This window comes from Chiloscyllium plagiosum, unplaced genomic scaffold, assembly GCF_037043375.1.
Source record: "Chiloscyllium plagiosum isolate Xiang-an unplaced genomic scaffold, Cpla_swu_hap1 HiC_scaffold_2, whole genome shotgun sequence".
Classification (NCBI taxonomy): Eukaryota; Metazoa; Chordata; class Chondrichthyes; order Orectolobiformes; family Hemiscylliidae; genus Chiloscyllium; species Chiloscyllium plagiosum.
In genome coordinates this window covers 117,551,457-117,572,881 of record NW_028270140.1, presented here as the reverse complement: position 1 = coordinate 117,572,881, position 21,425 = coordinate 117,551,457, and the positions used below count along the sequence as shown (strand labels likewise).

At 38.0% G+C, this 21,425-nt stretch overlaps 1 protein-coding gene across 3 annotated transcripts in view; it reads right to left on the bottom strand.

The window, feature by feature from the left end:
* Positions 1-603: 603 nt before the first annotated feature.
* Positions 604-21,425, bottom strand: part of tnpo1 (transportin 1) — a 129,081-nt gene continuing 108,259 nt past the window's right edge. For all 3 annotated transcript variants that reach the window (XM_043707736.2, XM_043707728.2, XM_043707746.2), the window contains exons 23-25: positions 19,164-19,238; positions 13,475-13,613; positions 604-6,903 (exon numbers count right to left, since the gene is read on the bottom strand). In XM_043707736.2, the coding sequence (XP_043563671.1) occupies positions 13,506-13,613; positions 19,164-19,238 (183 nt within the window). In that variant the 3' untranslated portion in view covers positions 604-6,903; positions 13,475-13,505. The remainder of the gene's footprint in view (positions 6,904-13,474; positions 13,614-19,163; positions 19,239-21,425) is intronic.

The window sequence follows — 21,425 nt, the reverse complement described above, 5'->3', positions numbered from 1 at the left end:
TAGAATTCACCAGTTTTCAAATCTCCCCATTCCTCACCCCATTCTGGGTCCAGTCCTCCCTCTCCACCCCATCCCCTTACCTGACCTAACCTGTCCATCTTCCATCCCACTTATCCACTCCACCGTTCCCACTGACCAAACACAATCATCTTCTACTTACTGCCACCTATTGCCATCCATTTTCCCCAGCCTACCTTCCCATCTAAATTATTTTTCAGCTCCCTTCCCCCACACTTTATCGACTCTTACATGGTAGTCTGGTAACTGAGTGAACATCTGCTGAGTTAGGAATAACAACTATGTATTTTTCAGCCTACTTTCCCATTTCCATCAAACTGTCGAAAGAATGAGCAGAATATGGATACTAATTTCAATGCTGCAAGTTAATTTACATAGTCACATAGCAAGACCATAGATGGATTGTATCAGTCCATTTATCTAAAAGGACAATATTTTCCTTTTGTGGTGGTGGTAAATATTTGGGCAGGCGGGTAAGTCAGGAAGGTATAGAGAAGACAGATAAACACACATTTTTCTAAGATAGAATCAGATTTCACAGTATTTTGCATTTTAGAGTGAGGAAAAAAAAACTGAATTCCATCATTATCTTTAAATGATTTATTTTGAACATACATTTCCTAGCAGTGGTTAACATTAACATCTACTAGTTCACTACAAGATACAAACTAACATTTATCAATACAAAAATTACTACATATAAGATCAATACAATATATATTCTCTGCATGATCCAAAATATTTGGTGGCCCCAAAAACTTTCTTCAAAATTCAGCAGCTTATCAAAAATTAAAACCATGTTTCTATTTAAAATGAAGTTTTGTCAAGTTTACATAGAAGCATACTTCCAAGAAATGTTGCTTATGTTCATACAGCTTGAGAGGTTGCAGGAGAGGTTTTGAAGGGTAAATTCTAACACCACATTACTCATGTGAAGCTCCTTTTGAAGAATCCTTTGGTCATTAAAATCAGGGGAAAAAACCCATGCACAAATGCAGATACCACCTTCCACAATTCTACAAGTAGCCACGCTACAAGCCTGTCAATAGCTAAGTACCCCAGGACCACTGAAACTGAAGCCGCTGTTATCTCAGGCTGTTAATATATATTTTTCCCACAGGAGTGGAGTCAAGAAATGCTATCAAGCTAACACTATTTGTATTTTAAAAATTGGAGATGTCACTTTAACAAAGATTTTAAAATATTACAAGAAATAACAGTTTTATATTTTATGACCATCACGTCTAATAAATAAATGACAGGTTATCCAAAGGAGGGTGGACAAGTACCATTTCACATCCGGCCTAATTATGATTATCCTGATCATGAAATATTGACAAACAAATGTCTAATGCTAAAGCTGAAAATTAAAACTGAATCTATATGCAGTTTTTAAACAAAACAAAAAAATACTATAATGATCTATCACTGTAGACTTCTACTTAGTAGATAATCAAGATAGAAGCTTCTGCACTCTTCCACTCCTAAAGAGCAGAAAAGATCATGTGGAAAATGTCTGAGATAACATCCACATAAAATTTTATTTCAGATCATGTCTAATTGACTAAGACAACAAAGAAACATGAATAAATTCTATGGTGTCAATGGTGAATAACTTGACGTATCTAATTACTAAATAATGCACTGTTAGAACCCTTCGAAAGAGGGAAGCTCAAACAGGAAGGGAAGGTAAAAGGCATATATAAAACAGTAAATGCTGACCTGAGATCTCTACAACATAAAAATATTCAAGTAGAAAAGCTACATTAGCAGCAGCGGCCATTTCTGCAAGGACAGCACTCCATTCAGTGTGAGGAGCAGACAAATCAAGCCGTGCTTGAGCATGCCAAAAAGGCAGAAAACACTGGAATGTGATGAGACTAATTCGCATGACTCCATCAACATTCTCCCAACATTCAAAAACAATAAGGTACATTTGTACAATGAACGAGTAAAATGCTCTGTATATCCCATGATGCATTTACTTTGTGCAAAGATTTAGGAGTGTTGATATTCAGGTTCATATCTTTTTGATGGGGGGGGGGGGGGGGGGCAGGGGTGTGGGCAACATTTTTTGACAATGTATGTTTGTGCCTTTCTACACCCTCAGCAATATGAGGATCAATAAATCTTGAATTTAACCTTGGGCTTTGATTAGGATGCAGGGATCATTCAATAAACCATGCATCTGCAATGCATTGTGCATGCAAATTTAAAGGTAACTCAGGTTCCTCATTTTCAGTTTTTAAGCTTTCCAGGAATTTCACAAATGGTTGAAAATAAGCTAGATAAGATCTAAGAAAGGGGAATTAATAATTGTTCCATTTTCTGGACTCAGAATCAGGGAAATGGTCATTGCAAGTTGTCTTAAAAAAAAGCATACTCACTCATTGACAGTCTCCATTACTAGGTACATACATATTTTAATTTATAACATAGTCTTTATGAACTCCGTAAAATCAATGCAAATGAATCTCACACTTAACTGAATTTAATTTTACTGCACCAAAACCTTTCCATTTAACCTGATTGCAAAAGCAATTTAAAATTCTGCCATTTGTAGTTGCAATATTTCCCAATTAGTTAACAATATTCTATTGCCACGTTGCTCAAAGTTAAATAAAACATATTGTTAAATTGCGGTAGTATTATTCCACAGTTGCTATTTTAAAATTCTGCATTATTAAAGATGGATTACCAAACAGCAAGTCAGTTGCGATGATCTGAGCACACTGATATTTCAGATAATTAGGTTATGATGATACAACCTGCTTTGTGCTTCAGTAGGAAGCACTGGCAGACCAAATGCAACATGAAAAAAGTCAAGAGTTTAGAACAGTCTAATTTCAGAGAAAAAGAGCCATATTTAATATTAAATACTTCTTGTTCAAGAAATGGAAAATTATTTAGATTAACCCAGACAATCCACTGCTGGCAAACTGCCTATTTACACAAGTGAACTTCATGGCATTTCAAAGAAATGGTGTACGAAACTGGAGACTACAGAAAAATTATCAGTATTTGCTACCTCCACCAGAATGAGCCCAAACCCCAATTATGTAAACTTTCACTTGAAAACTTATACAATTAGCAACACTGAATTTTAAGTCAATAAAAACAAAACTGCAAACTGAAAATGAAGACACTGGGCATGAGGAGTTACTGTTATTTTTCTTTGGAACAGCGAACCTTGGGTTATTCCACACTCAAACTTTTCAGTGAATGCACTGGAAATAATTATAATTTCACAGTTAGAATCAGTTATGTAAATGCAATATTGTGGTGTACGTGTATGCAGATCAAGATCAATTAAAACTTTACAAATAAATTATCAAACTTCAGACTGTCGAGTCTGACCATTCAAAGTTATTTAATGGAGAAATGGATGACATTAATAAAGAAAAAAATGTTATTATTAATTTTTGGGATTAAACCAGACTACTAGAATTCCAATCCCACATTATCCCAATTCTGGGTTTACACTAACCGTAATAAACTATACTACAATCAGACTTTAAAATACTGCATATAGATTTGATAAAGTTATAGCAGTTTAAACCTGAACACTGCAAGAAGACTGGACGCAAAAAGGTGACCAATGAGCATTTCGCTTGGCTATCCAAGCAAAATTTCTACCAAAGAACGGTTTATCTCATCAAAGCACATTCCTGGATGAGAATTCATCTTGCTGCTGGTGGGTTACTACCTTAATGTAATATGCAGGACTGACCTGGTAACTTCACATTTCTATACTTTTAAGTCTTTGGAATTAACTTTTAAATGCTTCTCCAATTTCTAAAATAGATGGTGGGAAAGCAATGTAAAAACAATGTTTGTACTAAAAACGCAGAATAGGGTATATGGGGTAGCAATAAATACAATAAAGCTGAAAACAGGGATAAAAGGGAGGTCAGGAAGTGAAGTATTTAGCACTTTGTTTTAGCAAGTACAATTAATATTACAGTAATAAAGCTACTCTGAATTTTTCAACTGAATTACTGTAAAATTAGTGTTTTCTTCAGCAACTCACGAACTAGAAAGTCTAAAATTAAACTCAAGAAATTTATTCATATAAGCTTTCTTTTTGTTTTCCAGAATATAATCTTCACCCATTCTCCTTTCCTAAAAAGCCCTCCAACCCAGGGAAGTACATTTATAATTCTGTCCAACCAGCTGTAATACTGTAACTTTTATTCTTCACACCTGAACACTGTAGAGATTTAAATCCAGACGACTGAGGGAATTTTGTTAGACATTTTCAAAGTGAAAAAGAACTTAGTCTGAAATATTGTATTTCTGGTTAGGCAGTATCTGACATGAAGAAAATGCCCTTTTAGATCAGAAGCACATTAAGCACATTTTGGAATCAACTGCAGGTACTGAGCACAGAAATTTCTTTTGGATTAAACCCATGAAGAACATGCAAATAAATTTCTCTTCACAATACAAATACTGGTAACTTCATTAAGCAGCCATGGACTTGTTTTCTAAAAACCTGAGCAAACTGTCTTTTTGTAATCATCTGTGTATTAGCAATTAAAGAAGGTATATTGCATGAAAGTTTATGAATGTTGCACATATTGAAAAAGACCATGCAAGCTGAGAGGACCTTTATTTAGTAAAAAGCTTAATCAACTAGCATATTACATGATTTGTATATAATATGCAGTTGTTTGGAAAAACTAAATAACAAACTTTTGTCTAATCACACTTACCAAGTTGTGCAAAATTAAGGAATGTATAAACTGCATTGTCATGCAAATTAAAAAAAAGTCAACAAAAACGTTGCAAAGCAAACCATAGCTACTGAATTTCATGCCACAATTTCAGTCATGCACACGCACACAAAGCCCATCCTTTTCAGTGCATTAATTATTTCATTCATCTCATACAACTTTAAAAGCAAGCAGCAAAAATCAGCCAAACATTCAGCTTTTCTCCCTTTTTTGTGTAGCAAAATATGTAATGTAGGGAAAATTAGAAATACAAAAGCTGTCATGGCTTTTAAAGTACTTAAAATTATTTGTTATCCTTTACTCTAGCCTTGCAGCCTCCAAAGTTGTGCTGCGCTCTGCACTCTGACCAGCAGAGTTGCTGTTTTCCCTGGGGGAGGTTATGTCCCATCTGAAAAAAATCTAACCATCATGGGATAATTATCAGGCAGTCAATGCATTATAAAAGACTCACGCATAACAAAGGTCAAGTGTACCAGCTTTTGTTTTCCACATTCACAGTACATACTAATAAAAATTAAAAAAAAGATTTACAACAAAATACACATTACGGGGAAGGGGCAGAATTTAATGTAAAAGGATTTATTTACACAAAGGAGTATAGAAAGCAACATAAAGTGGAACAAATTAAAGAAAACGGATCCATTTCATTTTGTACTCCTGCAGCTTTTATGGCACAAAGGGCCACCAATGTGCCAATTTTTTTAAACCATATATTCCAGATTGAAATTTTGATCTATCCTGCTTAAGACTCAGTACAGGACAATAAGCATCTCACGAGATCATGCTTTGAACAAAAATATTACCAATCAAGTCAGATTAAAAAACACTAAATAAAGCAAACCTGTCTCTTAACACGTGTACAATTGTCCTTACATGCCATCTAATTATGCAGCCCTCAATTGTCCTACTACATAATTCTTTTAACTCTGGAGGTTCTATTAATTTCAATAGTATATAACCATGCAGAAAGCACATCACATTGACAGCACAGAGGCAACAGATTTGCATGGAGATTTCAGCTTTCCACATTGTGCAGGTTACACACAATACAATAACAATCTTAACCCTATTGGATCCTAAAGATATTTCAAATCCTTACAAACTGTTATACCTATGAATAACCTTAACAGAAATTAAAATCCTATATGAAAAACCTCGGGGTAGTTTACACAAAGTCTACTTAGTAATATGTTGAGCTGCAATACTTAAAAAAAAATTCTAGTGGGAAAGAAACCTTACCATTTCCACTTTCTATGATGCACACATGCTAGACCAATGCCCCACTAAACAAAGCAACCTTACTGTTAACCACAGTGAACCAAATACATGCCTGTACCTTAAATCGAACATGTACATTACAAAGATTTACTGTAGTTTTTCATTTAGAAAAAGAATCTGAATACTGGCATTACAACCCAAATACTTATACTATCTTGTGTTTTAAATGCAAAACTAAAGATATGTCAAACTTTTAACTGATATGCACTCAGTGAAAATATAAGCTATTTAGGGTTTCTTGAGCCATTTAGCCTTGTTACCAATCGTTAGCCATTCATTTTGACCGCTATTACTTCATCAGAAACTTACATTTTAACTTCTATGATTTTATTTAGGTGTTTGCTATTCATTTTGGAAACAAGCTGCACTTTAGAATTGCAATAACATTGTCATTTTTGTAGCTCTCCTAAATTCATGCAAATGCCTATTAATCCCCGAGTATTTTCTTAATTCTTACCTTCAGCCTTAGTCTGTATGTAAAACCCCCATGTCTCTGGCTGCCAACTTTTAACCTAATGATTATGATTTTCTCTCTGCACTTAAACCCACTTTTGAAGCCTATATTCCTGCATTTGTTGCATTATCCCTTAGTCAGAAACATGATGTTTTTGGGTCAGATGTCTTCCTTTGTTTCTTCTCTTCTGGTGTGAAGCTCTAAAAAGAAGAGACAAATGTCCATCGAAAAAGACTTCAGGGTTCAACTTTCCCCAATGTCGACTGAACAGTGCGACGACTAAACACCTCCCTCCCACCCGTCCCAGTAGGGTTGGGATTGTACTATATGCCCCACTGGTTTACCCTTCCCCCCCCGTAAAGGGTAACGTTTTCCCTGGGTGCAGAGTCTCCCTATGGACTTCCCAGCTTGAAAGACCTGTAGAGACAAAAAAATCTGTTTTACATGTTTGACCAAAGTAAAATAATCACAAGGCGCTTCACAAGTGTTACGAAACAAATCTACTAGAAAGACAATTAGAGAAGGGCCAATTTCACTGGTTGATCTGTTCTGGGTTAATTGGAAGCAAAGATTCACAGGGAGAACTGCAATTAAAAAATGGATGCCTTTAAAGAGGAGATTGTTCAGGTAAGAGACTGTTCGGGTACAGTCCTTGATACGTTCTCATGACGGGGAAAAAATACAGTCAATAATGCTGAATAAAATGGTTCAGAGGAGAAATGAAAAATAACAAATACTAAAGGGAGGTAATTGAGATACCAAATTGGTTAAAATTGATAAGGTGGCTATAGAAAGGCTGTCCATAAAAGCTAAACCACTAGGACCAGATGGTATGCAAGTGAGAATATGGAGGGAAATAAGGATGGAAAATAATGGAGATACTGTTCATATTTTCACAATACTCCTTGGACAGGGTACAAGTGTCAGAAGACTTGAGAATTATAAATATTACACTTTTGTTCAAAAAAGATCAAACATAAACCAAATAAGTAAACATGCTTAACCTCAGAGGTAAGAAAGCTCCATAAATGATAATGTGAGCTGAATTAATTGTTTGAAAAAATACAGATTAAGGGAAGTCAATATATAAATAGGCATGGTTCACCTTTAAGATTTGATTGAATTGCATGAAGTGTTAAGGGACACTTATAGAAAGTGTTTAATAAAATAGGTTTGAAAGCAAAGTTGAAGCCCAAGGTTTAAAAGGGATTGTGGTAATGTATGTACAAATTTGTTGGAGACCCAGGAAACAGATTTGTGGGCTTATTCTTTCACAAAGAAAAGGAAAGGAAGAGGGCTAGGGGTCTGGATTAGGATGACAGTTTTTCCTCAGTATTCTATAATCAATTAGACATGTGTATACAGGCATAATTTCAAAATTTGCATATGACAAAACTTCAACAAACAGTAAACTGAGAATAGTGATAGACTTCCAAAGATGATGCAGATGAAATTTAAAAGCACAATCATTTAATTTGGCGGGAAGAATGAAAATCAGTATAAAGGACAGAGTTCTAAAAGGATTGCAGATAATCAGACCCGGGAATACAGTTGAATAAATGGTAAGAGATGGCTGGACAGGGCGAAAACATGGTTGAAAAGGTGTTAACAATCCCAGGCTATGTAAATACAGGCGAAAGTGAGTACTGCAGATGCTGGAAAGAGTGTGCTGCTGGAAAAGCACAGCAGGTCAGGCAGTGAGAGAGGAGCAGGAATATCGTCATTTTGGGCAAAAGCCCTTCATCAGGAATGGGAGCCTCGGGGGTGCATGGGATAAATGGGAGGGGGGGTGGGGCTGGGGAGAAGGTAGCTGAGAGTGCGATAAGTGGATGGAGGTGGGATAATGGTGATAAATCAGAGAGGAGGTTGGAGTGGATAGGTGGGAAGGAAGATGGACAGGTGGGACAGGTCACGAGAGCAGTGCTGTTCTGGAAGGTTGGAACTGGGGGAAAGGTGGGAGGGAGGGGAAATTAGGAAACTGATGAAATCTACATTGATGCCATGGGGTTGGAAGGTCCCAAGGTGGAAGATGAGGCATTCTGGCATTTTTCCTCCAGGCGTCAGGTGGTAAGGGTGCGACGATGGAGGCGGCCCAGGACTTGCGTGTCCTCGGCAGTGTGGGAGTGGGGAGTTGAAATGGTCGGCCACGGGGTGGTGGGTTGATTGGTGTGGGTGTCCCGGAGATGTTCTCTGTAATGCTCTGCGATAGACATCCTGTCTCCTCAACGTACAGGAGACTGCATCAGGAGTAACGGATACAGTAAATGATGTGTGGAAGTGCAGGTGAAATTTTGACGGAAGCGAAAGGCTCCTTTGGGGCCTTGGACAGAGGTGAGAGGGGAGGGGTGGGAGCAGGCTTTACAATTCCTGTAGTGGCAGGGAAAGGTGCCAGGAGGGGAAGGTAGGTTGATAGCAGATATGGAACTGACGAGGGAATGGTCTTTATGGAAAGCAGATAGGGGTGGAGAGGCAAATATATTTCTGGTGGTGGGATTCGTTTTTAGGTGGTGGAAATGGCAGAGGATGACGTGATATGGAGGATGGTGGGATGGAAGGTGAGGACCGCAGGGGGGGGGGGTTATTGTCTTTATTGCAGTTAGAGTGGGGTTCGAATGCAGAGGTGCGGGACACAAATGAGATGCGCTGAAGGGCATCAACCTCGTGGGAGGGGAAATTGCAGTCTTTAAAAGGAGGCGGCAACCTGGTCCTCCTAGGAGCAGATGCGATGGAAGCGGAGGAATTGGGAATAAGGGATAGCATTTTTGCAGGATGCAAGGTGGGAGGAGATGTAATCCAAATAGCTGTGGGAGTTGGTGGGTTTGGAGAAAATGTCAGTGTTGAGTCGTTGATGGAGATTGACAGGTCCAGGAAGAGGAGAGAGGTGCCAGAGTTGGTCCAGGTGAATTTGAGGTTGGGGTGGAATGTTGAAGTTGATGAACTGTTCAACCTCCTCATGGAGGAGACAAGCATAGCTGCGGCCCATGGCTACTCATTTCGTCTGGAGGAAATGGGAGGATTCGAAGGTGAGTGTATTGTAAAGAGAGGGTTGGAGCATAACAGCAAGAAATTCAAGATCAACCCTTCTCAAACACTGATTCTATCTCACCAGGTGCACTGTCCCTAAATCTATTCTGGCACTTTGAAAGGATGTGAAGGCTTTACAGTGGGAAAAATAAATGTAAATGCCATCAGGAACTAAGTCACTAGTGTGCATAATTTGAGAAACCTGGAGTTGTTCTCCTTCAGAAAAGGTTGAAAGTGGGCATGCACATAGGAAAATGGTTGTGATTGTTGGAGGTCAATCACCTCATTCCAATATCATCACTGAGTTCCTCAGGGTAGTGTCCTATGCCCAACCATCTTCAGCTGCCTCATCAATGACTTTCCCTCCATCATAAGATTAGAAGTGGGGATGCTCGATGATGACTGCATAATGTTCAGCATCATTCACAACTCTAGTATAAAGCAATCTATGTTCAACTGCAGCAAGACCTGGACAATATTCAGCCAACATTCATGCCCACAAGTGTCAGGCAATGACAAGGTTAAATTAGAGAGAATTAAACATAATCTGTTATTGTTCAACAGCACTACGATAATGGAATTCCCAATTATTAATTCTGAGGTTTATAACTGACTAGAAATGGAACTAGATAAGCCATGTAAATACTGTGACTACAAGAGCTGGTCAGAGGCGAGAAAATGTGTGTCAAATAAATCATTTCCTGACTCCCTGAACCTTATCCAGTATGTATAAGGCAAATATCAGAAATGCAGTGGAATAGTCCCCACATGCCTGGATGAATGCAGCTATATTAACACTAAATAAGCTGGACACCACCCCGAACAAACGTTCTAATTGATTTCCACCAGATCCACAAATACTCACGTTCTTCATCATGGCCACAATGCCATGAGTGTGCATCATCTAAAAATGCAGAGTAGCAACTCACCTAGGCTCCTCAAAATCACATTCCAAACATTCAACCTCTACCCCCTAGGAGAACAACGGGAGTAGATGCATTAGTACACCACCCACCACAAGCTCCCCTCCAGGCAACATACTATCCCAACTTAGAAGCGTAACTGCCACGTCTTTATTGTTGCTGGGTCAGAATCTTGCAACCTCCTATCAGCACTGTAGGTGTACCTGGACTGTAAGGGCTGCAGCAGTTCAACAAAGCAGCTCACCACCATCTTCTCATTAAGGATGTGTAATAAATGCTGGCCTAACTAGCAATATCAACTTTGTATCAACAAATAACAAAGGATCCAAGAACAACATGGGGGGAAAAAATATTACTGACAGAAATCCTGACAAAGAGTTCAAGTCACTGCGAAGATAATCACAAGTGACATGAAAAATCACAACCTCAAAGGGTTCTAAAGGACTGACTCAACTATAGCTTTCAAAAAGGGAATTGGATATTACCAGAAAGGGAAAAATCATGGCTAGGTATTCAAATCAGCAGGATGTGTTAGTAGCTCAAGTATTCACAATATTCATTAACGATTTGGATAAAAATTTGTATAGCAAGTCACACATCCAAAGTTGGGTGGCATTGTAGACAATGTGGATGATAGCACAAAATTACAAAGGAATATTGAAAGACTCAGCAAAACTGTAGCAAATGGAGTTCAACATAAGCAAGTAGAAAATTAGCAGTGCTTGACCAAAAAAGGTCCAGGTACTTTCTTCTAGATGATAAAAGTTAAATAAAGTAGAGAGACTTAGGGCTGGGGTGCCTAAATCTTTAAAATGCCATTAACAGCTACAAAAAATGATCGAGGTGGCGAATGGAATGCTGGTCTTTTTATTTAGAGGACTGGGCAACATGTGCTGCATTGTTACAAAACCCTGTTACAGCCCTGTTACTTGGGAGTACTGTAAACAGATCTGGACATTACACCTTAAAAGACTATATTGGCCTTGGAGGGAGTATAATGTATGTTTATAAGTATGATACCTAGACTTCAGAGGTTGGGGAGAGCTCATACAAACTAGGCCTGTTTTCTCTAGAATTTAGCAGATCAACAGGTGACCCGATTAAAGTCTTCCAAGATATTAACAGACAAAGCCAAAGTAACTATTTCTACTTGCTGAAGATTCTGATCTCAGGGCCATAGTTTGAGATCTATGGCTACATCTATGTTTCTATTACAGGGAAAGGGTGGTGGAGTAGGACTAACCACACATGTTCTTGCAGGAAACTGGCATAGACTTGCAAGCCAGATGGCTACTTCGATGCTGCAAACATTCTATGATTCTATGGAATGTGTTAAAAGGGTTGGGGTTGTAGAGAAGGAAGGAATTTCAGAGCTGATGACTATGACAGAACAGTTAAAATCAGAAATGGTCAGGAGATCAAAATTCAGGGACACATCTCAGTAGATTCTGGGACAAGTGCAGTACAGAGCTACTGTGGTGAAAGGCTATGGAGGACTCAGAACTTTTAGAAAAAGAGGATGTTGGTTAACCAGAAGTAACTACAGATTAATGCATGTTCACGTGATAAATGGGACTTCATATGACTTAGGATAGAGGCAATGCAGTTTTGACAGGTCAGTAAAGATGCAGTGACAGAATTTTAAAGAGATGATTAATAACTTCCAGCAAAGACTTCTTTCAGAAGGATGCATTATTCTGTAAAGGTTAGTGGTAGGTCAGAAAACTAGTCAGATTTTAAGAACCAGTGAAGAATAACTAAAATCAAAAAGGGAATAAGTAAAGCATGAAAGAAAGTTAGCCACTAATGTAAAAGCAGATTGTAAGAGTTTCTGCAAGTATTCAATTATGAAAAGAGTAACTAAAGCTAGTGTTAGTTCTTTAGCGAGCGAGTTCACAGAACTAGTAATGGAAAATGATGAAATGATAGAGATAACAACAGAAATGGCTGGAAAAACTCAGCAGGTCTGGCAGCATATTAGGGAGAGAGAAGCTCAGTTGACATTTTGGGTCCAGTGACACTTCTTCAGAATTAAGTGTCTGCTTTCTCTCCACAGATGCTGCCAGACCTGTTGAATTCTCCAAGCAATTTCTGTTTTTGTTTCAGATTTCTAGCATCTGCAGTTCTTCGATTTCTTTTTCTGTGAAATGATAGAGGTGTATAACAGGTATTTTCCATCTATCATTAAAGTCAACAAGTGAAAGGAAGGGATGAACTTAAAAAGAATCACCACTACCAGGGAAAAAGTACTGAGAAAATCATTAGATCATGTCCACAGAACAAAATGGTCTGCATCCTACAGTATAAAACAATTGGTGGCACATGCAGCTGAGGTATTACTTGTAAACTTTCGAATTCCTTAGATTCTAGAACAACCCCAGTGAGTTTGAAAGTAACAAATTTAACACCCTTGTTCAAGTAAAAGGGACACAGAAAGCTTATTTGGCATAGTTAAAGCTGGATATTTAGAAAATCAGTAGAATAGACTTGGTTTTGTCAAGGGTAATCAAGCTTCTCAACTTATTAGAGGTTACTGAGGAAGGATCAAGTAAGATGGATAAAGAAATTCCTGTGGATAAGCTGTTCCGATTTCAAAAAGAAAACATTTGGTAAGGAGCTATCTCCAATGTTACTAAACAAAAGAATATTTTGCAGAGAACAACATATTAGCATGCATGAAAGATTAGTTAGCTAAAAAAGGTATAGGGAAATGCAGTTCACGCCACATTAGCTTGATTTTATCTCATGACAGAACAGATCTGAAGAACCAAAAGGTCTCCTCCCTGTCCCAAGTTCTATGTTCCAATGGCACAAGCCATGTAGTTTTGAATTACCTAAAATTTACAAAGGGTAGACCATGAAAGGCCAACTGGGTTACATGGTTGTCTCTATTCTTCATAATTTCAAAAGCTTGGAATGAGACCTCGGCAACAGCCAAAGTTGAAGAAGTAATGAAGCTGGACAATATTAAGAGTGGAAACAACATGTTCATGGGAGTTGACACTCATCTCTCAGCTGAAGCTAAGCACTTTAGAAATTACCACGAGTATGGGTTGACAACAGCGTACACAGCTAGACTCCATAATACGCTGCAAGGCGTTCTTTCAAGGGAGGTGGGAACTGGTCTGAAAAACGGGTCCAATTCTCATTCCCAATCTGATTTTTAAAACCATGAAGGATCTGAAATTAAATTAAAAAATGCATTTTGAACATGTTTAAAATATACATGATTAATTTCAAAAATATGCATTGTATCATCAAGAATTTTAATAAGCATTTCAATCCAATTAAATTGTCTAATTGACATTTGCTAAGGACTAGTTAAAAACAGTCAAAACATTTTTTATGTCAGAAGTTTATAAAAATACTTCACAAACATAGTTGCAGTGATAGATAAGCTTAAACTTCAAAATAATCTAAGAATAATCTATTCTTCCACAGTAACAATTAAATCAATAGAGCTTTGTTTTTCATAACCGTCCTCTATAGCTTCAATTATTCTCCCAAATTTCCAATCATTTCAGGGTACAGAAATGACAAAATAATGGTTTTCATTTCCATTTTCAACACGTAGTTGGTATGATAAAATTGCAGTAACTTTATAGAATTACTAAATGAGACTCCGGCTTTATGAAATTAACTAGAGACACATGATCAAATTCCACAACAGTAGATGGAGAACAGAAAGCTGGCATCACAAACAGTGACCAAACCGCCTACATGGTTTTTAAAAACCCAGCTAATTAATGTTCCTTCAAAAAAGGACATTTGGCATTCTTAGCTGGTCTGGTCTTTATGTGATTCCAAATTCTGTACACTTACAGTCCCCTGAAATACAGAGCAAGGGAAAAGCTAGAGGTCATTCTGCTAGAATGCTCATTTCATTAACACAAATTCACTACAATGCAATCAATCAATGAATTGGGGACACTGTTTCTAAAGAGTGAACTTTTAAACGTGCGTTAGCTGTAACATGATTGCATCGTCAACGCTTTAAGCATATATCTAAAGCACAATTTTTCTATAACACAAGAACGCACCCATGTTAAAGAAGAAATATCGGTATAGCTGTACCAAACAAAATTAAACAGACTACCCAGCGTTGATTGGGCACCTCAAACAACAAAGGTACAACTGGCCCCAGATGCAAAGCAACAGAATTTAGTGTGAAAATGCTTGACAGTAATAAGTCGCAAAATGACATTATTCCACCAATACTGGGGAAACAGTGATGTAGCAGTAATACCAGTGCATGGTAATCCAGAGGTTCAGACTAATGTTCTGGGGATGTGGGTTAAAACTCCACCCATGATGGCAAATGGTGAAATTTGAATTTAGCAAAAATCTGGAATTAAAAGCTAGTCTGAAGTTGACCATGTAAACATTGCCTACTGTCATACAAAACCATGTGCTTCACTTATGCGATTTAGTGAATGAAATTTGCCATTCTTATTTAGTCTGGTCTACATGTGACCCCAGAACCCAGCAACACAGTTCACTCTTTATCATTGTCTGAAATGGAATCAGAGTTTCAGAGCATGTAAAGAGGCTACTGATCCATCATAGGTGCTTGATGACTGGTGCAGCTATCTACTCTAATTCCATTTTCCAGCACTTGATGGGAAGTCTTGTGAGCTATGGTGTTTCCAGCATTCATCTAAATATTTCTTAAACGTTGTGATATTTCCCACCTTTGCCTGTCTTTCAGGTAGTGACTTCACCCTCTGGGTGAAAAATATTTTGTCTATTAATTCTCTTTAAACCTCCTGTCTATGCCCCTCAATTTTGTGTCCCCCAATCAGGACTCCTCTCGGCCTTCTCTGCTTTAAGAAAAACAACCCCAACCTATCTTATTTCTCTTCATAATTGAAACATACCAGTCCAGACAATATCCTGATGACTCAATACATCAACCATTAAAAGAACTACTAGAAAAATAACAAAGCTAAATCTAAATGCTCTGCATCTGAATGTACATGGCATTCATAACAAATTGATAAAGCTTACTGAAGTAAATAAATGTAATTTGATAGCCATTACAGATGCATGGCTTCTGGGTGGCAGGGATTGGATCTTGAGTACTGAGTGACTGTATAACATTAAAAAAAGGAAACTAGATAAAGGTGGAAGTGTAGTACTGTTAATTAAGGGTAGCATAAGTGGAATAGCTAGAGATGTCCTTAATTCAGGACATCAGGATATATCATCAGTTTGGGTGGAGATGAGGAATAGAAGGGGAAAGAAATCTCTAGTGAGAGTGGTTTACAGGCTCTTTAACTGGAACAAACAATACAAGAAGCTTGTAACAAAGGACAGTAATAATTATAGGCAACTTTAATCTACACAGAAACTTAAAAAATCAGCATTAGATATTATGACTCAGAAGCAGCCTACTTGGTTCATTGAGTCTGCTCTGCTATTCACAATGAAATTGCGGCTGATCTGAATCGGCCAATTTCACTTTCCTACCTTAAACCCAGACCCTCTATGTTCTTACTAAGTAGAGTCCCGGAATGACAAGTTCACAGCAGATTTTGGAATTAACCAGAGAGCAAATTATGTCAAGACTTCAATTCGGGAATGTGAAAGGATTAACTAATGCACTCAGAGTGAAGGCATCCCTAGTTAGCAGTAAGCACAATGTGATTGAATATTAAATTCAGTTTGAAAAGGGAGAAGATTTGATCTAAGAATAGTGTTCTAAATCGAAATAAGGGCAACAATATGAGCATGTAAGGTGAACCAGCTAAATTGAACTTGCACACAAATAAAACTCCTCCATTCAAGGAGGTAGGGAGGCAGAAACAGGAAATGATCAGCTGGTTAGCATGACATCCATTGATGGGAAGGTGTTAGAATCAATTAAAAGAGATTACAGCTCGGCATGTACAAAAACTCAAGGTAATCAGGTTATGTCAAAGAGCAATGAGGTCTTTAAAGTAGTAACAGCTCCTGTGGATAAATGCATTATTCTTTGTTTCCCTGGAGTCATTTGATAATATTAACATATTAACAGTTCTGTGGAACATAAATGATATGATGTAGAACGTAACACATTAGCATGGACAGAAGATTGTTTTCTGCCGGCCAAGAATATGCATAAATGAGTTTTTGTCTGATTGGCAAGGTGAGCAGAGTATTGCAAGGGTCTGTGCTCAGGCCTCAACTTTTGAAGATTTACACCAATGACTTAGATAATGGAGGTGAAGAGACAGTTGCTAATTTCTCAAATGACACCAAGTTAGGCAGGAATTACGTTCTGAAGACAGCATGAACAGGTTGTGGATGAATGCAGAGTTGACTGCAAGGGCATAATTTGGACAGATGGAGTATAATGTGGGAAAAGTGTGAAATTGTTCACTTTAGAAGGAAGAATGAAATTACTCAGGTGGAGAACAAACGTGGAATTCCAAGGTGCAGGGAGATTGAACTGGTTTAGCGCATGGGTCATAAAGTTGGCAGAAGAAACGGACAGTTAATGGGATGCTGCTATCCTTCATTATGTTAGGAACTGAATAATAGTAAGAATGTTATGGTTCAGTTATAGAGGGAATGATGTGACCATATCTCAAATTGTGTGCAGCCTCCTTATTTAAAGAAGGATAGAAATACATAAGTGATGATATACTAGATTGATACCTGGAATAAGTGAGTTGTCCTATGAAAACATATTGGATAGACTGGGCTTGTTTTCACTAGAGTTTGGAAAATTGAGGTGACTTGATTCATGTGTATAATATCCTGAATGGTCTTGACAAGACTGACATGCATTGACCGTTTCCTCTTGTGGATTAGTCCAGAATTAGGATGTACAGTTTAAAATTAGGGATCACCCTTTTAGACCTTCATCTGAAGATTCACATTAATTCTGTTTCTCTCTCCATAGATGGTGCCAGACCTGTTGAGTTTCTCTGTTTTTATTTCTGATTTTCAGCATCTGCATATTTTGCTTTTATTTGTGTGGTTTACTTCTGATCCTATTTTGTGTTGTTTACATGAACTGCCAAATTTAAAAAAAAGCAGATCCCGTCCCACCAAAATTAGCTTCCCATTTAACTTTGTTTCCTGGTCATTCATCCCTAATAGCAATATATGGTCACATGAGCATTTCTCAGAAACAAATAATATAATTATCAAGAAATCAATGAATGCTCTTTCACAATACTCTACAGACCCTACTGGGCTTAAAGGAACATGACAGTTCTTTTTCTTTGCTAGAAAATCCCATATCCTATGATAACATTTTAAAAAAACACACGAGCTGTGCTCTGGAAATTGTTGGGTGGAAAGTGATATTATTCAAGGGCTGTGATGTCACAAAATATTTACTAACCTATTAAGAGGTGCAAATGAGATTACTCAATTGGACACTACAAGCTATGCCTGTTTCAATTTGTATGCATGTTTCAATTTGTTTACATATGATTTTGTCAAGACTGTCTTGATTCTGTGTGTCTAGGGTAAACTTCCCTAGCTAAGACAATTTGCAGTTAAAACATTTTTAAACTAGCAAGTTTTGAGAAGATGTGTAGTTCAGGTTGAGGTTCCGGATGCAAGTTCGCTCGCTCAGCTGAAAGGTTTGTTTTCAGACATATGGTATGGCATCATGGTAGCCCACAAACCCATCAACACACTAAAACACCAGCTAATGAACTCAAAAGACCCTGTACAGACAAGACAAATGTCATTTACAAAATACCTTGCAAGAACTGTAACAAACACTATATTGGACAAGCAGGCAGAATACTAGCTACCAGAATACATGAACACCAACTAGCCTCAAAAAGACATGACTCACAATCGCTAGTATCCTTATATACAGATGAGGAAGAACACCATTTTGACTGGGACAACATATCCATCTTAGAGCAAGCAAAACAGAGATATGCATGAAAATTCCTAGAAGCATGGCATCCCAAATGGAACTCTATCAACACACACATCAATTTGGACCCCAGCTACCACCCTCTGAGAAAAAGAACAGGAAATGACATTAACACAGGAAATGTCACCACCAACCCAAGGAAACCTAAACACAAACAGCAGGACGCATAACACCAATGCTTTACCGGAGGCTCACTGATGATATTACCTAGTATGGTGACAAAACGTCTGGAAATAAACCTTCCAGCTCACGAGCAAACTTAATCCAGATTCAAAGTTTGCGCGAAGATTTGTAGCTCGGGTGCTCGTGGTTCTGTTCGCCGAGCTGGAAGTTTTTGTTGCAAACGTTTCGTCCACTGGCTAGGCGACATCATCAGTGCTTGGGAGCCTCCTGCGAAGTGCTTCTTTGATGTTTCCTCCGGTGTTTATAGTGGTCTGTCCCTGCCGCTTCCGGTTGTCAGTTTCAGCTGTCCGCTGTAGTGGTTGGTATATTGGGTCCAGGTCGATGTGTTTGTTGATGGAGTTTGTGGATGAATGCCATGCCTCTAGGAATTCCCTGGCTGTTCTCTGTCTGGCTTCCCTAGCTAAGACAATTTGCAGTTAAAACATTTTTAAACTAGCAAGTTTTGAGAAGATGTGTAGTTCAGGTTGAGGTTCCGGATTTTTATACTAATGAAAAAGCACTTCAAAAATATGCCATTTCTCCTTGGTGAATTTCAGCATTCTTATACACCTAAATAAAACATTATCAAACATTATGAAAAATGTGAATTTCCTTATTCCGGATTTCATTTTCTTGCTAAATACACCAAAACAATCAATTTTAAGAAGGAAGAAATCTCATACCTTGTAGAACATATCTCGAAGGTCATCCTTTGGACTAATCCAAGATGCTACTGCATCACAGAAAAAAATGAAGTCCTGTAAAAAAAAAAATCACTGATATAAACATGTTTTTTTTTTAAAAAATATAGTAAGCAGACTTGCAAAAGCTCCCTAAAAAGATGCAAATAAAAATCAATTCACCATCTGGAAAGTAGTTCTGTCTTGACGTTTTCACACATTTAAAAAAATAAGCTACTGTTCACAGAGTTCAGAGCAGTGTTAAACAACAATGAAGCTCAGTTCTTTTAGTAACAAGTAAAAGAACATCTGAAACAGGCTAGTTTGATAACCATATCAGAAACAAAGTCAGGAATCTAAATGGGGCTGTAGACCCAGAGTATAAGTTACCAATTAACCTTATTTCTCAACATGAAACTTAAGAAACTAAAGTAGTGATGCATATGAATTAAAGCACGTGATGCCCTTTTGTTCAATTTTAGCTTTCCTGTTCATTTTCCCAGATGAAATAATAATCAAGCACAACTGAAATGAAAATATTACTGCTTTATTCTAATTTCATGTAATTTTCAGTTTTACTCAAGCAGCCACACAAGAGGCTTGCAAGTGAACATTCAGACAGCAGCAACTACACAATAATGTCTCAGATAAAGAATGATGGCCATTGAAATGAGACCTAAGTAAAAAGTTTGAAAAAAAAAGACTTTAAGAGAAAAAAAAATGAAAGGGAATGCAGAATGTACACAGAGAGAAAATGCTTAAAAGGCATGCTGTAAGGTCATTCTGAAGTATGGCAGCATTGACATGAACGACTTGAGAGAGACGTGCTCCAAATGTTCAAAATAGTGACAACTTGTCCATCAAGCTGAATTATGCTTTGAGTCATAATATCTGAATGATGAAGCAGAGCAGAAGAGAAAATCAGAACCAGTATTCCAGATCCCACTACCTCACAATATGTCCAAAGATCTGCAGGTTCAGAATCAGCCGGTTCAGTCACATGAAGACCAAGACAGAAACACCTGACTGAGTAGTTATAATCCTTGAATTGAGGAAAATTGGATTACAATCCTTGCCCCTCTCTCATTTTTGATATACCTTGGTAGTATCATTCAAAAAAAAAACAGCAGTGTTTACAAATACAATGATAACACTCAGGTCAGGATCAGTGCAACTGCAACATTATTCGAGAAACACAATATCTAGGATAAACCATTTGATCAGCACACCATCAATCAAAACACCCACCCCCTCCATAACAGACACACAATCTACATGGGTTGACTACAGCAAGTTACCAAATAATCTTTGCTGGTAGACCTCCTTACCAGTAAGCTCCAACACCCAGAGAAACAAAAGCAACAGCTGCATGGAAAGACCACAGCCTCCTATGATTGTTGCTTTATTCATGGGGCAAAAATCATTGAACTACGTATCTACCTGACTGACTGCATTGGATAGTATTATGGGAGCATCTTCACCACGTGGAATAAGCAGTTTGAGATAGCTTGCCAACAAACTTGAGCAATATATGCTCTGTCTCATCCTTGAAACCTACAATTCAAAAATTAAAAGCTTTCTGATACATTCCGAACACACACACCACACACCACACACACACACACACACACACACACACACACACACACACACACACACACACACACACACACACACACACACACACACACACACACACACTTAAAAAGTGTTCGTCCACAGTGTTGCACTTCCATATTGTTCTGACCATGCCTAGAACAAAGTGTTATTTTGTGAATAGAATTCATCATAACTAGCAACGAACCTTAATGAGGTAGAAATTCACCTGGGCCCATTTCTGGTTTGAGGCCAGTACAAAATGAAGAGTCAGGGCTTATTTAAACAACCAAGGAGTGGGGTCCTGTCAAGCCTTCACATGCTGCCTGCCTCGTGCCTACTGAGGCCACTGAAGTTTGGGACAATCATCTCTCCGGGATTGCAAGCAATTACACCAGTCAGAAGCACTGCTGATCTGGGAGGTGCTACTCCTACTTGTTGTTCCACATTATTTTGGCAAAAACATTTAAGCTCATTTTTGGGAAACCCAAGATAAGCATTCAGCCTTCAATTAGCACATGAAAGGAGCCAAATGCCTGTCTTGAATCCCAGCTCCAGATATCTGAAAAGTCAAATAGGCCCAATATTTCAATATGACACTGTGCATAACCGACATCCATTTTGAAGTAGCTAGATTGTGGTGTCAATATTTTACACTGCTTGTGAAGT